Source organism: Pelodiscus sinensis, unplaced genomic scaffold (assembly GCF_049634645.1).
Source record: "Pelodiscus sinensis isolate JC-2024 unplaced genomic scaffold, ASM4963464v1 ctg55, whole genome shotgun sequence".
NCBI lineage: Eukaryota > Metazoa > Chordata > Testudines > Trionychidae > Pelodiscus > Pelodiscus sinensis.
In genome coordinates this window covers 526,503-548,342 of record NW_027465994.1, presented here as the reverse complement: position 1 = coordinate 548,342, position 21,840 = coordinate 526,503, and the positions used below count along the sequence as shown (strand labels likewise).

The following is a 21,840-nucleotide window of genomic DNA, read 5'->3' as shown; positions in this document are numbered from 1 at the left end:
TTATACTCACAATGACCACAGGGGGCAACAAGGACAGAGGACAGTTATACCCTGGGATGACCACAGGGAGGGCAGAAAGCACCGCAACTCCAGGAAGCAGCTGCTGACCAGCAGCACAGCCCTCACCACCCTGGCCTGCCCTGGGGAACAGCTGGCAGGCAGTGTAGGCCCTACCACCTTGGACTTGCCTTGGGAAGAAGCTAGTAGGCATGCCTACCCTCTGAGCTCCCTTGTCCTTTTCCTTGAGTTCCCTCACACCCCCTGCCTCGATTTTTGCACCATCCCATCCTGAGTCTCTCCTCATCCCAAGCCTGACTCCTGCAACCACTTCACCCCTAGACCCTCTGCACCCCCAACCCAGACTCCGACACCCCCCACATTCCCAATGTCCTTTCCTAAGCCCCCCACCTCCCCAATCCCCTGCTCAGCCTCCTGCACCTCCGATCCCAGCCCCTGCCCTGACAGACCCAAGCAACAGTGTGTAAGGCTTTAAACATGAAGATTTATCTGGCATTACTCGGGTCCTTAACTCAAACAAGTTTTGTTTTTCTTCATTTAAATCATTGTTCTGGGGTGGAGCTGGGGATGAGGGGTTCACTATGCAGGCTACCCCTGGTGAGAGGACAACCCTATCCTTCTCTCACCCCAGCACCTTGGGGCCAAGTCAGAAGCACCTGTCCATGGTAGCTATGGCTGCAGCAGGCACAGCTGGGGGAGGGATGAAAGTCCCCTGACCTGAGAACAGACAGACTCACAAACTCTCTGAGATTATATATATATATATATATATATATATATATACACACACACACACACACAGTAGATTGCTGACCCTTTCTTCACTCCTGCCCTCTGCTGGCCCAATGGTATTATTGCTGTCCAGGTATCATCTCTGGCCACTTGCTGCCCCCTGTGGTCATTCTAGAGTATAACTGTCCTTCCTATCAGACCCTTCCCTTTCCATTCTAGGAGAAACAATCAAATTCCACCGTGTTGTCCTGGCAGGACCAAACCCATATCTTGCTTTAAGTTATGATAAGAGGAAGCTGCCTACAAATTAGGTGGCCCTAGCTCTTACTGTTTAGGAGGAGTTCTCGAATCAATGGACTCACAGGTGGACAGAGTAAGATATATAGCCCCGGAAAACTGCTGTGAGGTCAATAGTATTTTCTTTTTAGCAAACGGTTAAACTGGAGCACAGAGAAATGACTGGGCCCTGGTTCAAAAGTTAAGCTCTGATTATAGCATTGGGAATAAAACTCAAGAAGCCTAATGCCCAGTCACATCTATCCTGCCTAGCTGGGTTTTCACTTCAGCCTTTGAATTCTCCCATCAACATGTATCAAACGCTTGATTTGTCCATTGTTTGGGGGAAGTATTTGGCTCAGGCACAATTATTTCTTATTTTCATTACACCTTGTGAAATTCAACAGCTAGGGTTTACTACTTCCAGGAGCCTTCCCTGAGGGCCTTCTGTGGCCCTGTCCATGGATAATGCTTTTAAAGCTATTTCCCATTTATTTAAACAAAAGTATTTTAAAATTAGGCTGTGGCCCACACACCGTAAATCAGGCCCTGAAGAGAGAAAGGTGGGGCTGGAGCTGACAACAAAGGAGCCTCATTTTCAGATCACTTGTTTTGCAGCACAGCCTGCAGCTGAATTTATGGCAGCTGATTTTATGTAACGTCCTCAGTGTTGGAGGAGCACGGGCCAGTGGGGAGCTGCTGTCGTTCAGAGGCTCTGATCATGTGCAGTCCTGTCTGCAGTGGAGCCCAGCACTTGCCACGCTGTGCAGCATTGCCTGGGGCCTTCAGCAAGCACAGGGTCTCATAGCTGCACCTGGTACATTAATGATAACTAACTGGCCAGTCTATACTGCTGCTTGACTTGGGTCACTCAGGGGTGTGAAAAAGCCCCCCAAGCAACACAAGTTTTGTGCTGTCACATTGGAGCTAAGTTGCTGAGGTAGAGCAGCGGTATTGCTGGGGGCACACACACCTTGTCACAGGGCCACCTTCACTAGCTGTGCGGCAGCAGCCCAGCTGTGCCAATGAAGCACTGCAGCGTAGCCTTGCCCTGAGGAAGGCTGTGCAAACACTTTCCTGCCAAGGCTAATATTTACTGCACCGCAGCTCTCTCTTGACAGAGACAGGGCAGACTCAATGCACTAACCACACACACGCACCTGGACAACATGGACATTATTAACCTAAAGGAAACAGCCCAGCATCAGTTAGTGTCAATTTTCAAAGAACCCAACTGCCAATGCCACCATTTCCTCACATTGGTACTGACCCTAACAAGCCATGTCTGCTCCTCCAACAGAAGGGCCAGGGACCTCCCCTCCAAATCAGCAGCCCACAAGCCCATTTCCCTTTCTCGTCTGCACAACTGGCAGATTTTTCCCTTCTGCTCATTCCCCTGCTCTGCGCACACAGAGTGGCTCTCACCAGTTGGCCTGTTTGATTTGAAGGCAGGAGTGTCAATAACAGGATGTTGACCCCTGCCCCATGCGGCCCAAAGGCTGGGTCTGTCACACCTGCCAGACTTGAGTCCAGCCTAAGCAAGGAGGGAAACTGCTCCTCAGTCAGATTACTGTCTCTAGCAAGTAAGTGCCTGGGTGACTACAGGCTTCTGGGGCAGCCTGTTTGGGGAGCTCCCAGTCATTCACCAAGAGCTGACAGCTCTACGTTCCTGCATTGTCAGGTTAGAGTTTGACAAGTCCTTCACCGTCAGGGCCACTGGTTTCCCTGTGGTGCTATGACAGCGTAGCTCCTGTCCCTTCCTGGGCCAGTGGTAAAACTCAGATGAATGTGCAGTGCTGAGACTATATTCATGACAAGAGACCCAAGCAGATGCTCCACTGCCTCAGGGCCAGCAGCTGTTCAGATGCCTGGTGTGCTCCATTGCACATAATAGGCAGAAGAAAACAAGCTCTTACTGCTCCTACAGGGGGGATGCTGATTTAAGAGAAATTAAATGACAAAACATTTTAAATTATTCCACACCCCCTTGATTTGGCAGTAATTCTGGCAGTGAACATGTGGTTCCCCCTGTGACCAAAAGAGCTGCAGTGATTCTGGGATGCGCAAGCAGGAATCTGGGAGAGAGGTTATTTCATTTCTGGTATTAGGCACTGGTGCAACCTCTGCTGGAATAGTGTGTCCAGTGCTGGTTTTCCCAAATCTAGAAAGATGTTGATAAATTGGAGAGTTCAGGGAAGAGCCACAAAAGAATGATTAGAGAGTCACAAAGCATGTCTTCTCATGCTGGGCTACATGGAAAAGGTCGCTTAGTGCATAGAGTATCTACATGGAGAATACTGATTTAAGAATAGGCTCTTCAATGCAGCAGAGAAAGAGCTAACATGGCTGGAAGTTGAAGCTAGGCAAACAGACTAGAAGTAATGCATGCATTTTTAAAGGGAAGAGTAGTTAGCCATGGGAACAACATACCAAGGGTCAATGTGGATTCTCCATCACTGAGTGTTTTTAAATCAAGGTCACACGATTTTCTAAAATCTGCTCTAGTGATTATTTTGGGGCTATTCTGTGGCCGGTTCTATACAGAACATTCAATTAGATAATCACAAGAGACCTTCTGGCCTAGAAATCTCTGAATCTTTCATCTGCAGCCATGAGCCATTGACAAACCTCAGGAACAGATGCTGCAGGTTAATCCATTCTCCTCTCTGCAGAGGACTCAGGATGCAGCTTCCTGCTGGCTACAGCAGCATTTTTAGTTCAGCCAGACTTATACATTTCCCCTTTTTGTTTGTAATAAATATAGCCCTGCAAATCTGTGGATATCCTCTGGCCGTTCTTGCAGATTGGGGATGGATACAGATCCAAATTTTGTATCTAAAGCTGAAGATTTTCAGGGCTATCTGCTTTGTATCCACAGATCATTTTTGCAGATCGGATGCAAACTAAAATTTTGTATCTATACAGAGCTCTCCTAATTAAGGCAGGTGGTAAGGCAGCAGCACTGGGGCTCTGTTTGCTTTGCTCCTTATCTCCAGGACCAGGTGCTACAGCAATTCTACTAAGAGTGACAGATACAGGCCTCTCCCACACAGGACTTTAAACCACAACAGCTGCTCTGTACACAATGACAGCATCCTCCAAGTTCAGTCCTTGGCAGCAGGGGTTTTGGAAATTCTCATCCCTTTGCTTTATCCCCCCATTTCACCCAGAAGAGTACATTTCAACCAACCTGTCACTCATTAGTTTAACTTCATGTACTGAGTTCCCTCAGCATGTTTAAGTTATGTCTATCTGGGAAGAAAAAAAAAAAGCATGTCTGGGCTGAGTCAGCAAACTTGGACTCAAGACACCCAAAAAATCACCGTGTAGATGCTCACACTCAGACTGGACCCAATTCTCTGGGACCCTGAGAGGGGAAGCTAGTGAAGGGATTTATGGAAGCTCATTCCAGATAACTCATTCCTTGTAAGAGACACCTGCAGCGCCTGGATCCACAGATGAATGCTTCGCCTAGGGAAAAACACCTTCGCCTAGGGACACCTTGGAGGGCCAGCAGGGGGACTAAAAAAAGGTTCAGTTGGATGCAATATGCTGAGTCCGCTTTCAAGACATGTTCGCTATGAGCTCCTGCAGAAGCAGCAGTGTGCAGGGGCTGCAAAGGCTCTTATCACTCGGCCCTATACACTGTGCCCTCAGCCCACAGAGCCAGCTTACTACTGAAGGGGAGCTGAAACTTGGAAAATAAAAAAGCCAAACCCTAGCTCAGGCCCAAGTGCCTATCAACCAGGGACACAGTCACAGGAAGGGGAGGAGGGTGAGACATCACTGGAAGTTGCTACTGGCTCTTCTTGGGGAGCATGAAAGCTACAGTATAAAGCTGTTGGGCTGGCCAGTTGATTACACCATGGAGGGAAGAGTCCCTTGCATCCAGCCCCCAGGGAAAAGTGTAAGATCAGCTCCTAGAGAACTCACTAGAACTGTAGGAATGCCTCTATCCGCAGCATTCCCCCTTCTGTACTATGCATGGAACATTTATGCTGGTGTTGATACCCCCGTCCCAGCTATCAGGTATGCCTAGAGTCCAGCCACAGAAGACCTATACACCAACAGCAGGGACATCTTTATCTCTTCACCTTAACTGTGCTGCAGTACTGCCCTCTGGTGGAATTGCTTCACCTAGCAGCAAATTTACCCACATCTGAAGAAACTAGCTTTGTAAAACAGCCTAGAGCAAACATCTCTTTTTTCCAAACACAGAAACGTGTACCTGTGCTCAGGACACTACAGAGCTTATTCCGATCCTTGGTTTTCATTACAGAAAGGCAGTTTGCTTTCCTTCTGTCCTGGGGATAATCTATGGATTTCCTGTTGCTCCCAGATCGGGTGGGATAGATAGAAGTAAATGTGAAGTCGCCCAACCTTTCCTGCTATTTGTGGGCCCGAGGAGCAGGAACAAGGTAGAAGCTACTGATAATGTAAATAGCAAACAGATCGTAACATTTTCTTACAATTTGGTAAATTAAAAATTCTAACAAAAAATAGCACAAGCTGTGTCTAAAACACCACACCTTCCCCTCCCCCTCCTGTCCGTACGCTCAGGCCAATGCCATCTTCTCTGTATCATGCCTTTTCTAAGCTACACAGCAGGCTCTTTGGAGCCAGGACTGTCCTTTACTAGGTTGTAAAACAGTACACACTCCTCTACTGTATGGAGAATAACTGTGTTTCAGTTAGTATCAGCATTTATTTGCTTGGGTTATTGTTTGCCACAAGGACAAGACAGCCTCTTTTACTATATACTTTCTCAACGTCAATGCAGTGTAACAGACATAAGGATGCTCAAGCTTCCTCTGGCCCATAGTCTTATAGAGGTTTTACACCTGCCTCTGAATGGACTATTTCAGAACAACCTGCCCCAAGGAAGTTTCTTCCTAACTTTGGCAGTTGGCCTTGTGCCTTGAAGCAAGATTCATATTCTTCCTCTGGGGCTGTTTTTCCTTACCCATTTGTATGGATAACGTGCCCTCTTTGGGGGGGAAATTTCAAACTTGTCTTTTCCCCACATTCTAAATGGACAGAATGGAATTAATAAAAGTCCTAGCGAGCCAATCAGGAGGCAAAAAGATTTGCTGCTGCTTTGCAATTCCTGAATGGACTGTGAGATGCTAATAAGGATGCAGCAGCAATGTCTTCTGATTGGCTACGAAGTCCTGTGATGTTTAAGTCTCTATCTTATGCCTCTAAAAGGTCAACACTAAAGTTTGGAACAATGTTAACCAATCAGAGGCCAGGATTCAGCATCTGTTTAGTCACTGGGAGGCTTCTGCCATTTCTTAACAGCCCCGTGGCACAAATGGGTGAGAGGCCCCAGGCTGGAGAGACAGGGAGAGCTGTTCAAATCAAGCACGCTGGGATTTAAAACAGTTTATTCTGTCACTAGAGAGAGAACTGAATGCAAACCGAGAGTCAAACTGAAGAGAAACATGGAGGCTGCTGCTGGAAGCAGGAGATGGAGAAAGGAGTTAGAGCTTGGGCTGTGATATCTCCCACTTGGCAATGGCTGGATATAACACGGAGGCAGCCATAAACCTGGCTCTCTCTGTGCCTTCCACGTGAAGGAGACCCCTCATTTCCTTACAGACAACTGAGTCCATCCAGTTCATGCTCAGCCATGGTCTGAGATGCAGCTTCAAGAATCAAGACTTTTTAAACTAGCTTCCCTGTAGCATTGTTAGCATCTGAAATGGCTGAAAGTGGCTGCACGTACCCACACCAAGTGACCCACTTACAAACAAAAAGATACTTTGACTGTGCAAGGTAGAGCCCTTCTAAGCAGTGCTCTCTCAAGGCTGCTGTCTCTGCCGTCACAACTTCATGAGGCGAGCAATTTGGTCACGTCTCCTCCGGTCTCCAGCCCACAACTTGCTCTTGGTGCGGAATTTCAGCAACTCTGCCTTGTAATCCTGGTGGTGCATTGGGCAGTAATCCTGGGGTTCGCACAGCTCCTGATAAGGGAAGACATGTTATCCAGCTAGCACATGGGAACACGAGTCAGCGCATGTAAACAATTCCTGTGGCGGGAGCTGGGGCTGCTGTGGTTTTGGTGGGATGGGATGGTTTCTTTGGTTTCACCTCACTGGTAACCAACAACAACAACTAGTGGGCAGTGGGGCAGAGTCTAGTGGCTCAAGCACAGCAACGGGCACTCATTTCTAATCCTACTGCTGACACTTGTGGCCTTGAGGCAAGTCAGCCCATCTCAGGAGGTCTGAGGCTTCTTACACCCCCATCTACTGGATACCCTGCCATTACCATGTACTCAGGGAAGAACTCCTTGTAGCCTCCCTTCAGGACATAGAGCTCGGGATAGTGCAGAGCAGGGTACTCATTCATGGCTCGATCTTCCTCCCTCAGATAGCGGCACCTTCAAACAGCAACACGTGGAGCTCAGTGAGCCAGGCAGCAGCTGGAGTGCCTGTCCCCTGATCCAGCTGCCTGTCCCCAGCTCTCACCAGACAGCACCTGCACTCACATCTTGGGGCCCCTTTCGGAGGAGAATTCACAGTGGAAAACGAGGATGATGCGTTTCTGTGGCACGGCTGGGAGGAGAGGCTTCTTCAGGAAGAACTGAAAGACATCTTCCTGCCTGTGAAAGTTCAGAGCCCCCTGCGGTGCAGAAAGGAGGGGGGAGAGAAAGTCAACAGCCAGGGGTGGCTCATTACAGACCCCTGGGGCCCCTGCCCAGTTCCATCCCCTCCTTCAGACCCTGCCCTGTTCCCTCACCTTGATGTGCCCCCCCAGATACTCATAGGGGTAGCGACAGTCGACGATGTAGAATGTCTCAATCAAGCTTTGGAATTGCCCAAAGAGCAGAGCAGCCACCTGTGAAAGATGCAAGGTATGTTTAAAGGATTCAACAAGGATGGGCAGTTCCCTGCTACCCAGCATCCCCTTTGAGACAGAACTGCTGTTGTTGCCAAAACAGCAAGAGGCAAAGACTGTGTGCTGCATACTGCACGCTGCACAGTGCCAAATACACAGGAACAGTCAGGCAATGCTGGTAGCTGGAAAGGGGTGTGTCCAGCTACATCTTAGAAATAGCAAACTAGAAGCAGCTTCATCAGCCAGGTCAAAGAGCCCTCACCAACCTGTTGTAAAGCAGAAGTAACTCCTTGTTACTTAACATTCCACACAAGGATGTTGGAAGGGCAGGGGAGACCGAGCTTGGGGCATAGGCACACTTGCGGTGTGGAAGGACACAGTTACAAACACAGTGGATGGGGGGAGGCATTGCTCACAATCTCCGGGGTGATGTATCTCAGATCCTGTTGCCTTCCTGTCACTGTTGGCAGAGCGTACACCTGAAGAGACATTCCCAGTCCAGCTCAGAATCATAATAGCTACAAGGCCCCTGCACTTCCAGATACTCAAACACGGAATAATTCTCCCCCCCCCACACACACACTTTATGGTGACTGTCCCTGTATCCTTCAGCCTCCCATCTGCTCCCTCCACCCATTTTCCATCCTCTGATTAAATCTGTAACTGTTCCTTTGAGTATAGGGTTCCCGTGTTTGCGGAGAGGTATTCCTCTCTGATCCTCGACATACCTGCCATCTCCCTGCGGGTATCAGATTTCATTTTGAATCAAAGATTGTTTAACCCAGAAGCCAAACCCCTCCCCTCTAGGAGTGTCTCGGGGGCAGGGGGGAGGGGGAATCACAGCTGAGGATTCTCATCTCATTGCTGTGCAGCAAGGAAGAGAACCAGCTCTGCACATCAACATTCGGTGACTCCTTCTCCCACATCAAGGCCTACCGCGTCAGAGAGCCAGGAGACTGCTCAAGGCAGAGGAGGCGGGAACAGACACAGACCTTAGAGAAGTCCCCAATGAGCTGTCGGAAGCCACAGTCCTGATCTAGAACTTTGACAATCTCCATGTCTGAGAGTGAAGCCGTCTTCTTCAGAGCTGTGCCCTGCAGCCAACCAGAGAGCCATCAACGATATGCAAGCCAACCAGTCTCTAACCAGCTATATCACTGCATGGTTCTGTCCATGTGTGCCAGGTAGGCTGGGCAACATCTGTGTCTCAGTTTCTCCAAAGCAAAGGCTGAGCTATCCCTCCAAAGCCCCTGGCAAAAGAACCTGAGAATGGCCCAGTACCCTATCTTCCCATAGTGGCCAGTGCCCGGTGCCCCAGAAGGAATGAACAGAACAGAAAATCAAGTGATCAGCCCCGTTGCCCAATCCCAGCGTCTGGTAGACAGAAGATAGGGACACAATTCCTGCCCATCCTGGCTAATAGCTATTGATGGGCCTGTCTTCCATGAATTCATGTAGGACTTTCTTTGAACCCCATTATAGTCTTGGACTTCACAACATCCTCTGGCAAGGAGTTCCACAAGTTGTGTGTTGAGTGACGAACTATTCACTTTTGTTTTAAACCTGCTGCCTATTCATTTCATTTGGTGACCCCTAGTTACTGTACTATGAGTAAACAGCATTTCCTTATTTTCTGTCTCCATACCGGTCATGATTTTATAGACCTCTATCATATCCCCCCTTAGTTGTCTCTTTTCTAAGCTGAAAAGTCCCAGTTTTATTAATATCTCCTCATATGGCAGCTGTTCCAAACCCTTAATTAATTTTGCTGCCATTTTCTAAACCTTTTCTAATTCCAATATATCTTCATATGGAGTTCCCACACCTGCACACAGTATTTAAGATGCGTGTGGTACTATGGATTTATTTAAGGCAATGATATTTTTTGTCATATTCTCTATCCCTTTTCCCAAAATTCTGTTCACTTTTTTGACACAAACACTGAGTGGATGTTTTCAGAAAACTTGCCATAATGGCTCCAAGATCTGTCTTGAACTGTAATAGCTCATTTAGACTCCATCATTTTTTATATTATATATATATATATATTTGGGGTTATGTTTTCCAATATGCATTTATCAACAGTGAATTTCATTTGCCATTTTGTTATCCAGTTTTGAGAGAGTCCTTTGTAATTCTATGCATTCTGCTTTGGACTTATCTATTTTGAACAATTTATATCATCTTCAAATTTTGCCACCTCATGGATTACCCCTTTCTCCAAAATCATTTATGAATATGTTGAATAGGATTGTTCCCGGTATGGACATCTGTGGGACACCTCAAGTTTCCTCTCTCCAAACTGACCATTTATTCCTACCCTTTGTTTCTTATCTTTCAACCACTTACTGATCCATGAGAGGGCCTTCCTATGACAGCTTATTTTACATTACTCTTTGGTGAAGGACTTTATGAAAGACTTTTGAAAATCTAAGTATATTGTATCCACTGGATCATCTTTGTCCACATGCTTTTGACTCCTCAAATTCTAGTAGGTTGGTGAGGCATGATTTCTTTTTGCAAAAGCCATGTTGACTCTTTCCTAACATGTGCATCTGTGAGTCTGATAATTCTGGCATTAAATTCTGAAGAAGCTGCCTTAGCTGGTTTCTTCTTCTGCATTCAGACACTACACACATCAACCTTATTTTAGCTGCTGCTAAGTGACAAACAATTGGCCAATAAGATTTGGGGAAGGACTGGGGTATCAGGAGACAAATAGGCTGAGCTGGAGTCCTGGTCTGGCTCCCATACCCGCTCCAGTTCCTCATAGGCAGGGCTGTGTCTCCGTTTCACCTTGACTGGGGTTTCATTATCCTGGCATCTCTCTAGTCGCTTCAGCACTGGTCTGTCCAACTTCTCTGGCATGGACGGTGAGCGGTAGAGGCGGCTTCTGTTAATGGAGACCTGCTTGGAGACAGACAAGAGGGGAAGGAAAGGCAAGTCACAGGAGGCATCACCTCAACTCCTTCAGACTTATGCTCCCTGCTCAGAAGCCTGGATTACAGAGACTCATCTTTGTAAACCTCCATTGGAGCTGAAAGCAAAGCAGCTCCTACTAGCCTGGCAATAAGTGGATAGTAGCAATGCCAGCCCCATCAGGCCCCCCCAGTCCAAGAACACTTTTTGCCTTGCAAGATACATGCTTTGCCCAGACACCTGGCTGGATCTGAATGAATGACGTATTAGTAGGTAAGCTCACTCACTTCACTGACGTTGATGTCCTGTGTGAGGAGGGGTCCAGAAAGCAGGACAGCCATGCTGGAGGAAAGGTTCCCAGCCACTGGATTCTGGGGGGCAGAGAAAGAGCATTAACCACCAGCACAACTCATCTCAAATCACTGTCAGGCACCCAGGAACCAAGAGTAACCTGCAGCCTACATGCTGCTGTGCCTGGTGATGGAGAAAGGACACACAACTTGACAGCAATGTTCCCAGGAGGATGTGGGGCCTGGGCAGAAGTGACAAATCCATCTGTTCCGAGACCAACCATGCTGGCCAATCACACTGGCCTCTGGGGCCCCCAGAGAGCAGTTGCCTCAATGTGCCATAAGCAAGGGATCTGCTTGTGTCCAGAAGGGCTGCTCACTACATGCCAGATCACTCCACTCCTCCAGATGTGCAAGGGGAGATGTGAGCTCTGCAGCGTCTCCCACAAGGATCTTTATGCAGCCTATCAAAGCTGCCCAAGTTCCTAGACGCAGCCAGAACTCTGCCATGCACCGGCTGCCTCTTGGCAGCATGCAGTCCAGTGCAGGACAGAGTCTGCGGTGCCTGTTTCCCCAGGCTGAGAATGGCTCCGTGAAGCACACAGTGGAGTACAGCCACTCCCCGACTTACAACCATCCGTTCTTACGACCAACCTCCCATTAACCCCATTATAATATTTTTGAGTTGAGAACCATGTACATCAAGTTTTTCAAACAGCACGGGCAGCGTGTTTAAGGGTATTTCCGACTTATGACTAAATCGAGTTACGACCAGGTGTTTGGAATGTAACCCATTCGTAAGTCGGGGACCGCCAGTACATGCAGACAGACGAGGACCATGCGTGGCTCCTCTCACCTCCATCTCTTCTTCTTCATCGGGGAAGAGCTCTTCAAAGCCACCCAAGTTCTCTGCCATTCTGCGAGGATGCGTTGCCACGGAAACAATTGGACTGCCCAAATCTTTCACATCACACTCCTGCATGCCCCCCACATCCTGCCAGGGAAGAGATGGAGTCCTGCAGCAGTGCCTTGCCTTCACCCACACAAGCTGCACTGAAGGCCCCAGACCTGCTCTGCTGTATTCTCCAGTGCCACTCACTGACACTAACTCCTGCTGGTGGAGAACCAGGTTCCACTATGGCTAGTCTGTTAGCTAACCCCAGAGAGAGCAAACTTCCTGACTGCCTGTATTGTCAAACCAACTATACACAAATCCTGGGACCTCAGATTCCTGCTTTCCACAAGGAGCAGGGCTACAGACAGTGCTCCCTTCCCTGGAAAAGGGAGCTCCGACTCACTTGTTCCCCTCCTCCAAATCTTAGTGAGGACTCATCTCCATCCAGCCCTGGCACTTAGGCATTGTCCACCTCACACTCACCATCATGCAGTCGGATCCGGAGAAGCCTGAAGCATTAACTTACCAGCTGAGCCGGGAGGCAAGTCAATAGAAAGCCTGTTGCTCTCTTGCGAAACAGCAGGGGCTTAGGCATTTGCCAACCTGGGTGCTTAAACCAGCTGCCTTCCTGAAACGAAATGAGGAGAAGGAGCCTCTAGCTGAGAGCTGGCCCCCTCTACTAGCTCCAAGGTCAAGAGCCAAAGACAATTTCAAACCTCCTCCTGGCATTAAACAGGCACTAGATCTTGGTTAGGAGTAGATTTTGGGGGGGTTTTGGGAGGAAGCGGGGGGCAACGCAATTTGGAGATCCTGGAGGATGTTGTCCCCTTGCATAGTCAATGTTTTGGGGAGGATTCTGTGCTACAGAGCTGCAGGACTGACATGTGCGCCCATCTGCCACCATTTCCAGCAAATGCCTGTGCAGCACCCCTTCCCCCAAGTCCAGCAGGTACTCACGTTTTCCTTCTCCAAGGGGCTGTCCATCTCATTGCCCTCTCGGCACGTGGCGCCTGGGGAACTTGGCGTGCTGCACAATACCTGGGGCTTCAATGCACAGAGGAGGACAATGGTAAACAGGAGCTCTGAGACCTACTGTACCCAACCCCCTTAACACCAGGCCACAGTCTGCTCAGATGCCCCAGCCGTTCTCAGTAGCAAACTAAGCTGGGTCCCAATGAAGAGTCATCACTTACCAGGAAAGATTTTATGTGCTGCCTCTGTGCCTTGCTGCAGGGAGAAAAACAGCTTGTTAGGGTGTCCTGGGGCTGCTCTGCTCCAGCCTGAACGTTCTTTGGTGGGACCCCAAAGTTGTTTGGGGCTGAAGACTGAGTTTAAAAACACACTAAGGGGCTCGTGACTCCCAGCCCCACCACTACCGCATTGCCTGGCAGCCTCCTGCGGTTGCTGCAGCTATGTAAAAGATTTGTGGTTCTGGCCCCTGCCAGGTAGTGTCACAACTGTGAGCTATGAACCATTAAACAGGGCCCTGCTGCCTGAGCCACCCCTGGAAAATCGGTATTCAGGCAGCAGGATATATATATATATATAGAAAGCAGCCAGATGCAGCCCACAGGCTGGATCAAATTATTAGGCGGGCTGGGTCCAGCCCCTGGGCCACATCTTGCCCAGCCCTTATCTAACGTTTAACCAGTTAACCATCGAAGTGGGACCCGGACAGGGGACTGTTCTAGCCCAGCTGGAACAGCTCCCAGCCCCATGCTGGGACAGGCTGTCAGCTCTCGGGCTGGGGCTTGGGCTGCCAGTGGCTCCCTGCAGATGGAGGCTACTCTGGCTGGCTGTCGTGGGCCCCCTGCAGAGCTGGAGCAGCCCTCTGTCCTTGGCAGGCAGGAAGCTGCTTCAGCTCCCACCAGTAACCAATTAACCAGAACTGGTAAGCATTATCCATTTAGAGTAGCCAGATAACCTTTCACATCCCTAATAATTACTGTCCTTTTGGGTAAAAGAAAAAAGTTTCTGAGTTGGAGCTGCTGTTTTTGCCACTTGTGTTAAAGTCCTGAGCTGTCTCTTGGGGAAAAGAAATTAGTTGAGGTTAATGACAGCAGCAGCAACTCCAATTTAAATCCAACCTTGTTTCATCTTTGTTGGTGAGGATTCATTTGGCTTGGCTATGGGTGGTAATGTTGTCTCTCTCTCTGGCTCAGTCTAGTCATGGCATTGCTCATGGTTAGGGTAACAGAGGCCCAGGGACCCAGAAAATGGTGGGGATGGCAGCTTGCTTTTGTTTCTTCTTCCCTCTATCCTTTTCTATTTCCTTCCCCAAATCTCTTTAAGGATCCATAAATAGCAGCTAACGGGTCCTACAACTTGACCCTAACTGCAAAAAGGATATGAAAGTTCTAAGACATTACCTGTCATAACAGATGTTCTTGAAAGCAGGTCAAATTGTTTTCAGTAATAAATGTTATTATTTAGCCCACTAATTAGGGCTAATTTCTAATACAGGAATTTTGGTTAATTAAATTTCTGTTTCCACATCATCTATTTGTTTACCAAACATGCTTTTAGTGTAGTCCTTGAGTTATATCACAGTTCCTTTTTTTTTAGACTAACTCAGTTCTTCTGTCTTCCTTCCCCCCCCCCAAGCATTTGTTTTTGTAGATTGTGATTATATACATGTTCATAATGTATTACAGCTGGGCTCACAATTAAGAGTAAGTTTGTATGCCTACGAATTACAACAAGCCTTCAGATTTACTCAGAAATCTTTTTGATTTTATCTTGCTGCTCTTTTCATACATGCAGCAGAAATAGATACATCCATAATCAAAACAACCATAAATGTTATCCTCCTGACCCCGCTGGAGACTGAAGCTGCCTTGCCACAGAACAGGCACTGGGTGGACAGCTGCAGCACAGAACTTCACTTGACCCCCTCGCATGCTCAACCACATTTTGGAAGGCTCACATCAAATGGGAATTCAATTACTGTGGCTCATTTAGTCCTTTGTCTCTCTACTGAGGCTACTGACAAAGCAGTGTTTTTTGGGGATGTGAAAACCTCCAAAACCTACGATGCTCATTTCACATGAGAACCAGAGCCATGAAACAGAAACTAGTTTTGGTTACCACCAACTGTAGCCAGATCTGAAGAGCTGACAGGAGGTGAAGGAGTCCACTGAGCCGCTCCTTAAATGAACAGTGGTTATTATTAAATAGGATTCAAAGGAGTGCAAAGACTTCGCAGCAGGAAAGAAAAGGTTTTCATGGCGTGCCATAGTCCATCTAGAACCTAAGCACTAACACTTCTTGCTTATCTGCACAGTATCTTCCAACCATCAGCCACTCACATTTTACAAAGATAAGACTATCTGGGCAGGGCAGGAAAGATTCCCGCTCGAGAGGAGTGGGGATCTCTTCCTCAGTCCAACCCAGATGTGTACTGCCATTTCAGAGTATATCATTCTGCATCTGATCTGGCTCGTTAACAGGAACTGCAGCTACTGTGGTGATGGGCATTCACAGAAGAGCCCTGATGTACAGAACTTACAGCCCATCCTTAGATCCTGAGGAGTCCACCCGACCTGCAATCCAAGAGAGGTAAGTCAGCAAAACACACAGTGGGCATGAGCATGGAGCATAAACTAGGAGCAGTCAGGAGAAATGAAGAAAAGGCCAACATGCTGTGCCTGCCCAAGACAGGAGATTAGACAGAAACGGATAATGGGAGCCTCCTAGTGAGGAGACCCAGGCTGTGGAATGGTCTCCAGGAAGTAACTGGAGACATTTCAAACTACAGTGGAAAAAGTCCTAGAACTTATACAGCAGGGCTCAATACAGCACAGTCCCAAGGGATGGGTGAAAAATCGATCTTTCCCGCTCTAGATTTGAAGATTCTGGGAGTCACAGAACCAGTGAAGAAGCATTTCCTGCTGATTTAAGTTGTCCAAAGGCAACCAGATTTGTAGCCTTCCCTTTTGAGGCAGTGAAACAGGGTGTGTTTCATTAATATTGCTGGAGTGTTGCAACAGCATCCCCAGATTTCTGTAAACTATAAAAACAAATTATCCCATGTGCCACAGCTTTCCATACTTTGGAAAGCACACTCTTAGGGACCAGTTCACAGGAGCATTCTAAGGGTACATATAGACAGTGGCACTTAGCAACAAGCTCGTTATTTTGAAATATATTCAAAACAGGTGCACTATTCCGATGTCCCAGTAAACCTTGTTCCACAAGGATTGAGGGATTTATCAGAACAGGGGTCTATTTTGAAATTTGGCACCATCTATTTCGAAGTAAGATATACAATTTGCATGGCTCAAATTGTGTAGCTTATTTCGAGCTACACAACACTGTACAGATGTACCCTTAGAGAATAATTGCAACACTCAGCTTTTTCTCTAGAGGAATGGCACACTCCTTTCCACCAGACAAGGGGGATGAGCCTAGTCCTTGTGGAAGCTGAGTTGGTTTCAGACAATTTCACACTGAAGAGCTGTACAGCTGGAGTGGAGGATTCAGAGAGCCTTGGGCACTATTATTAACAATTACAAGCACTGACTGCTGGAAATGGCTAGTCAGGCAAGTTATACTATGCACAAAGCACTTGCAGCGAGTTATACTATGCACAAAGTGCTTGTTTTACTCATATTTGTCTACCCACAGCCCATCTATCTGTTTCATTCACCTGTTGCATCTTTTCATAATCCCAGAGTGAGAGAGTTCTTAAGAATTCTATTATTTAACAGCACACAGCAAAAGGAGGCACTGATCCTTAATTGGGTAGGCATTCTTGCTATGCAAAACAAATAATAACTATGAATGGGAAGGAGTTGAGCTGGCTGACAGTACTAGTTGTAACCAAAGATTCTCTTTAGGATCTTGCCACCAGCATAACAGCAGCCAATAAAACTAGGGCTATGGCTCAGAACTGTGTCCCAGCAAGTCTGCTCTTACCAGCCATGTCTGGGGAATGGGTGAAATTGAAGGCAGGCATCTCCTCACCACTACTGAGATCAGACAGATCTAGACAGCACTTTGGCGTATTCCTGCAACAACACATCAAAACCCAAAGCATCAGGATGGAAATATTGGTGACAATTACCAGGATGTTCACATGCTGATTGATGGAAGACTGGACTCAAAAGGAGGATCTCTGTCAGAACTCTCTTCTGCATCATGCCCCCGCTTAGAGCCACCAGAACCATAAGATTATCCACCCCCATCAAAACATTAGCTCTGTCAGCCACTTTGGGAGCTCTTAAGGGCACTTTTATAAAAAGATGGCTCCTTTCAGTCAGAGATGGCTCCTCAGGCCCCCCCGAGAAGTTTAGCGGCCATTAGGGATGTAATAGTGTAGTCGATTAACCAATAAGCAAAAGCTTATAAATTAATGCTATAGACTACACGCATTCCCCCCTTGCCAGTACTTTTAGCAGGCCAGCCAGCAGCCCAGCTCAGTCTTGGCTTGCGTCAGGTCTGGGACCTACCCCACTGCGGCTCTGCATTTCAAATGTATTAGGAGCCAAGCAGGCTGGCAGCCCAGCTCAGTCCTGGCTTGTGCCAGGTCTGGGAGCTCAGCCCCTGGATAGGGGCTGCTGCCACGCAGTGCTGCTGCCTCTGTATCAGAGGCAGCAGTGTGGGGTGACAGGCAGCAGGTCTGTGAGGGGAACTGGTTTTTGAACTGGCTCCCTTTGCAGACTAGCTCCTGCCTGGCACCCCGCGCTCCTGCCTCTGATACAGTGGTGGCAGGGGCCTCTGAGGAGCAGGGCCAGAGCACGCTGGCTGCCAGCCCCTGCCTCACCCCCAGGGACTATAGAATAGTCAAGTAACTGATAAGAATTCATGAGGTTAATTGGCTATTCAGGTAACCGACATTTAACATCTCTAGTGGCCATGCTATTTACACCAAAAGACTTTTGATTTTTTTTTTTTTTAATGAAAAGCCCGCTCAGAATTCCTTGCAAAAGCAGGGACAGAGTCTTATAGACAGGAGCCTCTGACAGGTGATCCTGACTGGTTTGGCTGCCCCTCCCCACACTGCCTTGCCTCTCCCTGCCCAGACCCTCAGAGCTGCCCCCTGGGAGCCTCCTGCTTGTTGTGCAGGGTGGGGGAGTCAGAGGCAGGGGGTGCTGATGTCACTCTGTCCCCCTCCCCTGTACCCCATCCTCAGAGTGAGGAGGGCAGGGCCTTGGCAAAGGGGTGGGTCAAGGGCAGGGCCTTGGAGAAGGGGCAGGGCGGGGATATTTGGGTTTGAGTTAAACCCTGCACTTCAAAAAGTGATCTTGTGCTTCAAAAGGGCAGAGACCACTGTCCTAAATTCAGACCTCAATGTCTCAATCACCCCACCCCTCAAGAGCAAGCTGCTGCCCCAGCCCTTGTAGCAGCACCAGTTGACGTGCACCCTGGTTCACGCTGAGCAAGGAGACTGACTTTCATCCCAGCTTCATCTTCCATGCTACCTGCACCACCAGGGCTGCTATGCTAAAGGGAGAACAGACGCACTATTAGGTCTCTGCCTGCTGGGCAGCCTGGGTGCAAAGAAATCAGCCCAGAACAAGCCAAGCTTGTGAATGGCCCAGCCCCTCTCCTCCTACTACAGCGTTGGCTGGCAGGGTGGCTATCGGAGCCTTGTGCCTGGGGCTATTCCTCATCCCACTACCAGGCAGACTTTCCCCACCTACTGCCAGTACCCGAGGGGGGCCTCTTCCTGGAGGAGGTGGCCACGATGGGATTTACCCTGCCAAGGTGCTGAGGTTCCTAAAGCCTCGAGCGAGGTCCGTGACCGGGGTGCGGGGCAGCTCCGGGGTGAAGGGCAGAGAGACCTCCGTGTCCCTCAGCAAGTTCAGCACCATCCTGCATCTGGCTCGGAAACCCAGACGGGAACGGGGGCTGCCGGGTCCCGCAGGGGAGATATTCCCGGCCATGGCGCTGCGGCCCGCGGAGCCGCCACCTAGGAGCAACGCGAACCGAGTCACCCGCGGCAGCCTCCCGTGCCCATCCCCGGGGCCTCCCGCCCGCTGCTCTCAGCGTCCCGTGCCCATCCCCGGGGCCTCCCGCCCGCTGCTCTCGGCCTCCCGTGCCCATCCCGGGGCCTCCCGCCCGCTGCTCTCGGCCTCCCGGGCCCATCCCCGGGGCCTCCCGCCCGCTGCTCTCAGCCTCCCGTGCCCATCCCCGGGGCCTCCCGCCCGCTGCTCTCGGCCTCCCGTGCCCATCCCGGGGCCTCCCGCCCGCTGCTCTCGGCCTCCCGGGCCCATCCCCGGGGCCTCCCGCCCGCTGCTCTCAGCCTCCCGTGCCCATCCCCGGGGCCTCCCGCCCGCTGCTCTCGGCCTCCCGTGCCCATCCCGGGGCCTCCCGCCCGCTGCTCTCGGCCTCCCGGGCCCATCCCCGGGGCCTCCCGCCCGCTGCTCTCAGCCTCCCGGGCCCATCCCCGGGGCCTCCCGCCCGCCGCTCTCGGCCTCCCGTGCCCATCCCCGGGGCCTCCCGCCCGCTGCTCTCGGCCTCCCGTGCCCATCCCCGGGGCCTCCCGCCCGCTGCTCTCGGGCTCCCGTGCCCATCCCCGGGGCCTCCCGCCCGCTGCTCTCGGGCTCCCGTGCCCATCCCCGGGGCCTCCCGCCCGCTGCTCTCAGCCTCCCGGGCCCATCCCCGGGGCCTCCCGCCCGCTGCTCTCAGCCTCCCGTGCCCATCCCCGGGGCCTCCCGCCCGCTGCTCTCGGCCTCCCGTGCCCATCCCCGGGGCCTCCCGCCCGCTGCTCTCAGCCTCCCGGGCCCATCCCCGGGGCCTCCCGCCCGCTGCTCTCAGCCTCCCGGGCCCATCCCCGGGGCCTCCCGCCCGCTGCTCTCAGCGTCCCGCGCCCATCCCCGGGGCCTCCCGCCCGCTGCTCTCAGGTCTTGGCCTCACCCCCTCTAGCTCCAGGTCCCGAGCCCACAGACTTGAATGAAAATAGAATACTCGGAACTTAAACCTGCCGCCTGAGCCCAGCCAATCACAGAGATTGGTGCCGATCGTGACCAATCAGAACGACTGAAGGATGCCCCCCTCCCAAACAAAATCGCCGCTCTCTGATTGGGTAAATCCGCGTGACTCGAGCGAGGTGCGCACCTATTCGGGGAGAAGCGGACGGAACGTTTTCTATTGGACGCTCGAAGGGGTTCCGCCCATCTGTGGCTCTGTGAGGCCAATCACCGTCCCCGGGAGCACGTGGTTGCTGGGGTTGCGGCCGTAGATATCAGTGAGGCGAGGCCGGCCTATCGAATGGGGAAGGTTTTGCTTGGTTGTGACGTAGTGCTGCATACACCCCCACCGCTTGCCTCTCATGCTGCCAGAGTCTCACGCGCTGGGCGGTTGGGAGCCGCTGGCCTGCAGGTGGGGCGCGTGGGCCGCGCTCGCGCTGTTCCCCTGTCAGTCAGCGCCCCGTTGGGAGGGTTCCCGGTCCACGTGGGGCCGGCGCTGCCCTGACCGAGCTGGGGGACCCGCCCCCGCGGTCCCTGGGAGCTGGGCGCTTGCGGGGCTCGGGCACGGCCACGGAGCGAAGCCGCCGCTGGGTGTGTCTGCGCCTGGTGCACAGGGACGGGAAGGAGCAGAGGGCACCCGGGCTCCCGCCTTCTGGGCCAGTGGCTTTCCAGTTAGGGGCTGGTGCATGGCTGGGGCCCTTGCTGCAGTGTCCCTGAGGAAGGAAAGCATCTGGGCCTAGGTGATGGAGCTGGCCTTGCTGCCCGCTGGCGGCACTCCGGGCTTATTCAGGACCAGAAGTGCAGGAGCAGGGCGTGCTTGGCACCTTGTTAGCATGACTTCTTGTGCATAACGCTTCTAGCCTGTGTCTCACTTGGCTGATCATCCTCTCCAGGCATTTGGAGACTCTGTTACGCAGAGCCCTTTGGCTGCCTTCACAGGCAGTGACTGCTGCCCTTGGTTTGGAATTGTTCTTGGAAGCTCAGTTTTTAGCTAGCTCAACCTGCAGAAGAGAGGTCTGTCCCTGGCCTAAGCACTGGCTTTTCAGAAGTTAGTGTGTTCTTCCGGCCGAGGAGTAGTAGGATCACTGAGCTCACTGCCTTGTAGGGAAGGTTTGCAAACTCTGTCTAAGGTGGAGAATTGATTTTTCTTCTGTAATTGACATGCAGTTCTCTATTTCACGAACCTCTTGTTCTGGGATGTGAAGAGCCTACCTCTGGAACAGCATCTGTATGTGATAAAAACAGGTGGGTGGAAATGTGTTGTCTGTCTACAGTTAACAGACATTTGACTGTATCCTTAGAGATAAAATGCATGTAATTAACGGGGCAAAGAGACAAGGGAGCTGCTTGCAACCCTCCAAATGGGGTCTCCCTGGCTCATGTTGGGCCTGATGTTGCTGTGCTGTGGCAGCTCCCTGTGCAGCCTCATTGTATGGCTAGATGTGCTGTGGCAGAATTGGCAAGGGAACTGCCAGATGTCTCGATTTAGGATTATTTCTATGGCTTCCAGCATAAGCATGTTTAATATAGTGAGATCAAGGGCATAAGAATGAGCAATTTGTGCTGGAAAACAGCAAGGGTATGTCTACATTGGCCAGACTTGTGAAAGAACATATGCAAATGAGGCATGCCTCATTTGCATACTTAATGAGCCACTATTTTTGCACAAGGGGCTTTTGCGCAAGAAGGAGCAGTCTACACTGCTCCTTCTTGCGCAAAAGCCACCTCTTGTGCAAGAGCTGTTCTGCTGCTTATTTTCAGGCAGAACGGCTCTTGCACAAGAGGGGGTTTTTGCGCAAGAAGGAGCAGTGCAAAAGCCCCTTGTGCAAAATGGCAATGCAGGATAGCGGCTGCTCTGGCCAATTTCTGGAACAGAGTTGGAGATATGGAGGACATTGTCCCCTCTTGTATCCTGAAATAGTAGTGTAAGAACCTGTCTCCAGTACATCTCCCC

The 21,840-nt window shown here is 50.5% G+C and overlaps 2 protein-coding genes across 6 annotated transcripts in view; one reads left to right on the top strand and one right to left on the bottom strand.

The window, feature by feature from the left end:
* Positions 1-21,840, top strand: part of LOC102457870 (oocyte-specific histone RNA stem-loop-binding protein 2) — a 147,518-nt gene that overhangs the window by 115,565 nt on the left and 10,113 nt on the right. Inside the window, exons 3-4 of the mRNA XM_075917906.1 lie at positions 15,423-15,531; positions 21,054-21,131. Of these exons, the coding sequence (XP_075774021.1) occupies positions 15,423-15,531; positions 21,054-21,131 (187 nt within the window). The remainder of the gene's footprint in view (positions 1-15,422; positions 15,532-21,053; positions 21,132-21,840) is intronic.
* CDC25C (cell division cycle 25C) lies at positions 6,397-19,976 on the bottom strand. 5 transcript variants are annotated; one of them, XM_014572825.3, is made up of 16 exons: positions 19,834-19,975; positions 18,673-18,886; positions 16,891-16,982; positions 15,482-15,515; positions 13,167-13,200; positions 12,931-13,017; positions 12,500-12,601; positions 11,935-12,072; positions 11,076-11,159; positions 10,624-10,779; positions 8,862-8,963; positions 8,286-8,348; positions 7,771-7,869; positions 7,520-7,653; positions 7,300-7,411; positions 6,397-6,992 (listed from the first exon to the last, which is right to left on the bottom strand). In XM_014572825.3, the coding sequence occupies exons 2-16, from the start codon at positions 18,858-18,860 to the stop codon at positions 6,852-6,854; spliced, it is 1,566 nt and encodes a 521-aa protein (XP_014428311.2). In that variant the 5' UTR covers positions 18,861-18,886; positions 19,834-19,975; the 3' UTR covers positions 6,397-6,851. The 5 variants fall into 5 exon arrangements, with proteins under 5 accessions (XP_014428311.2, XP_006121696.2, XP_006121695.2 ...); XM_006121634.4 differs by having other exon boundaries at positions 10,666-10,779; XM_006121633.4 differs by having other exon boundaries at positions 10,624-10,776.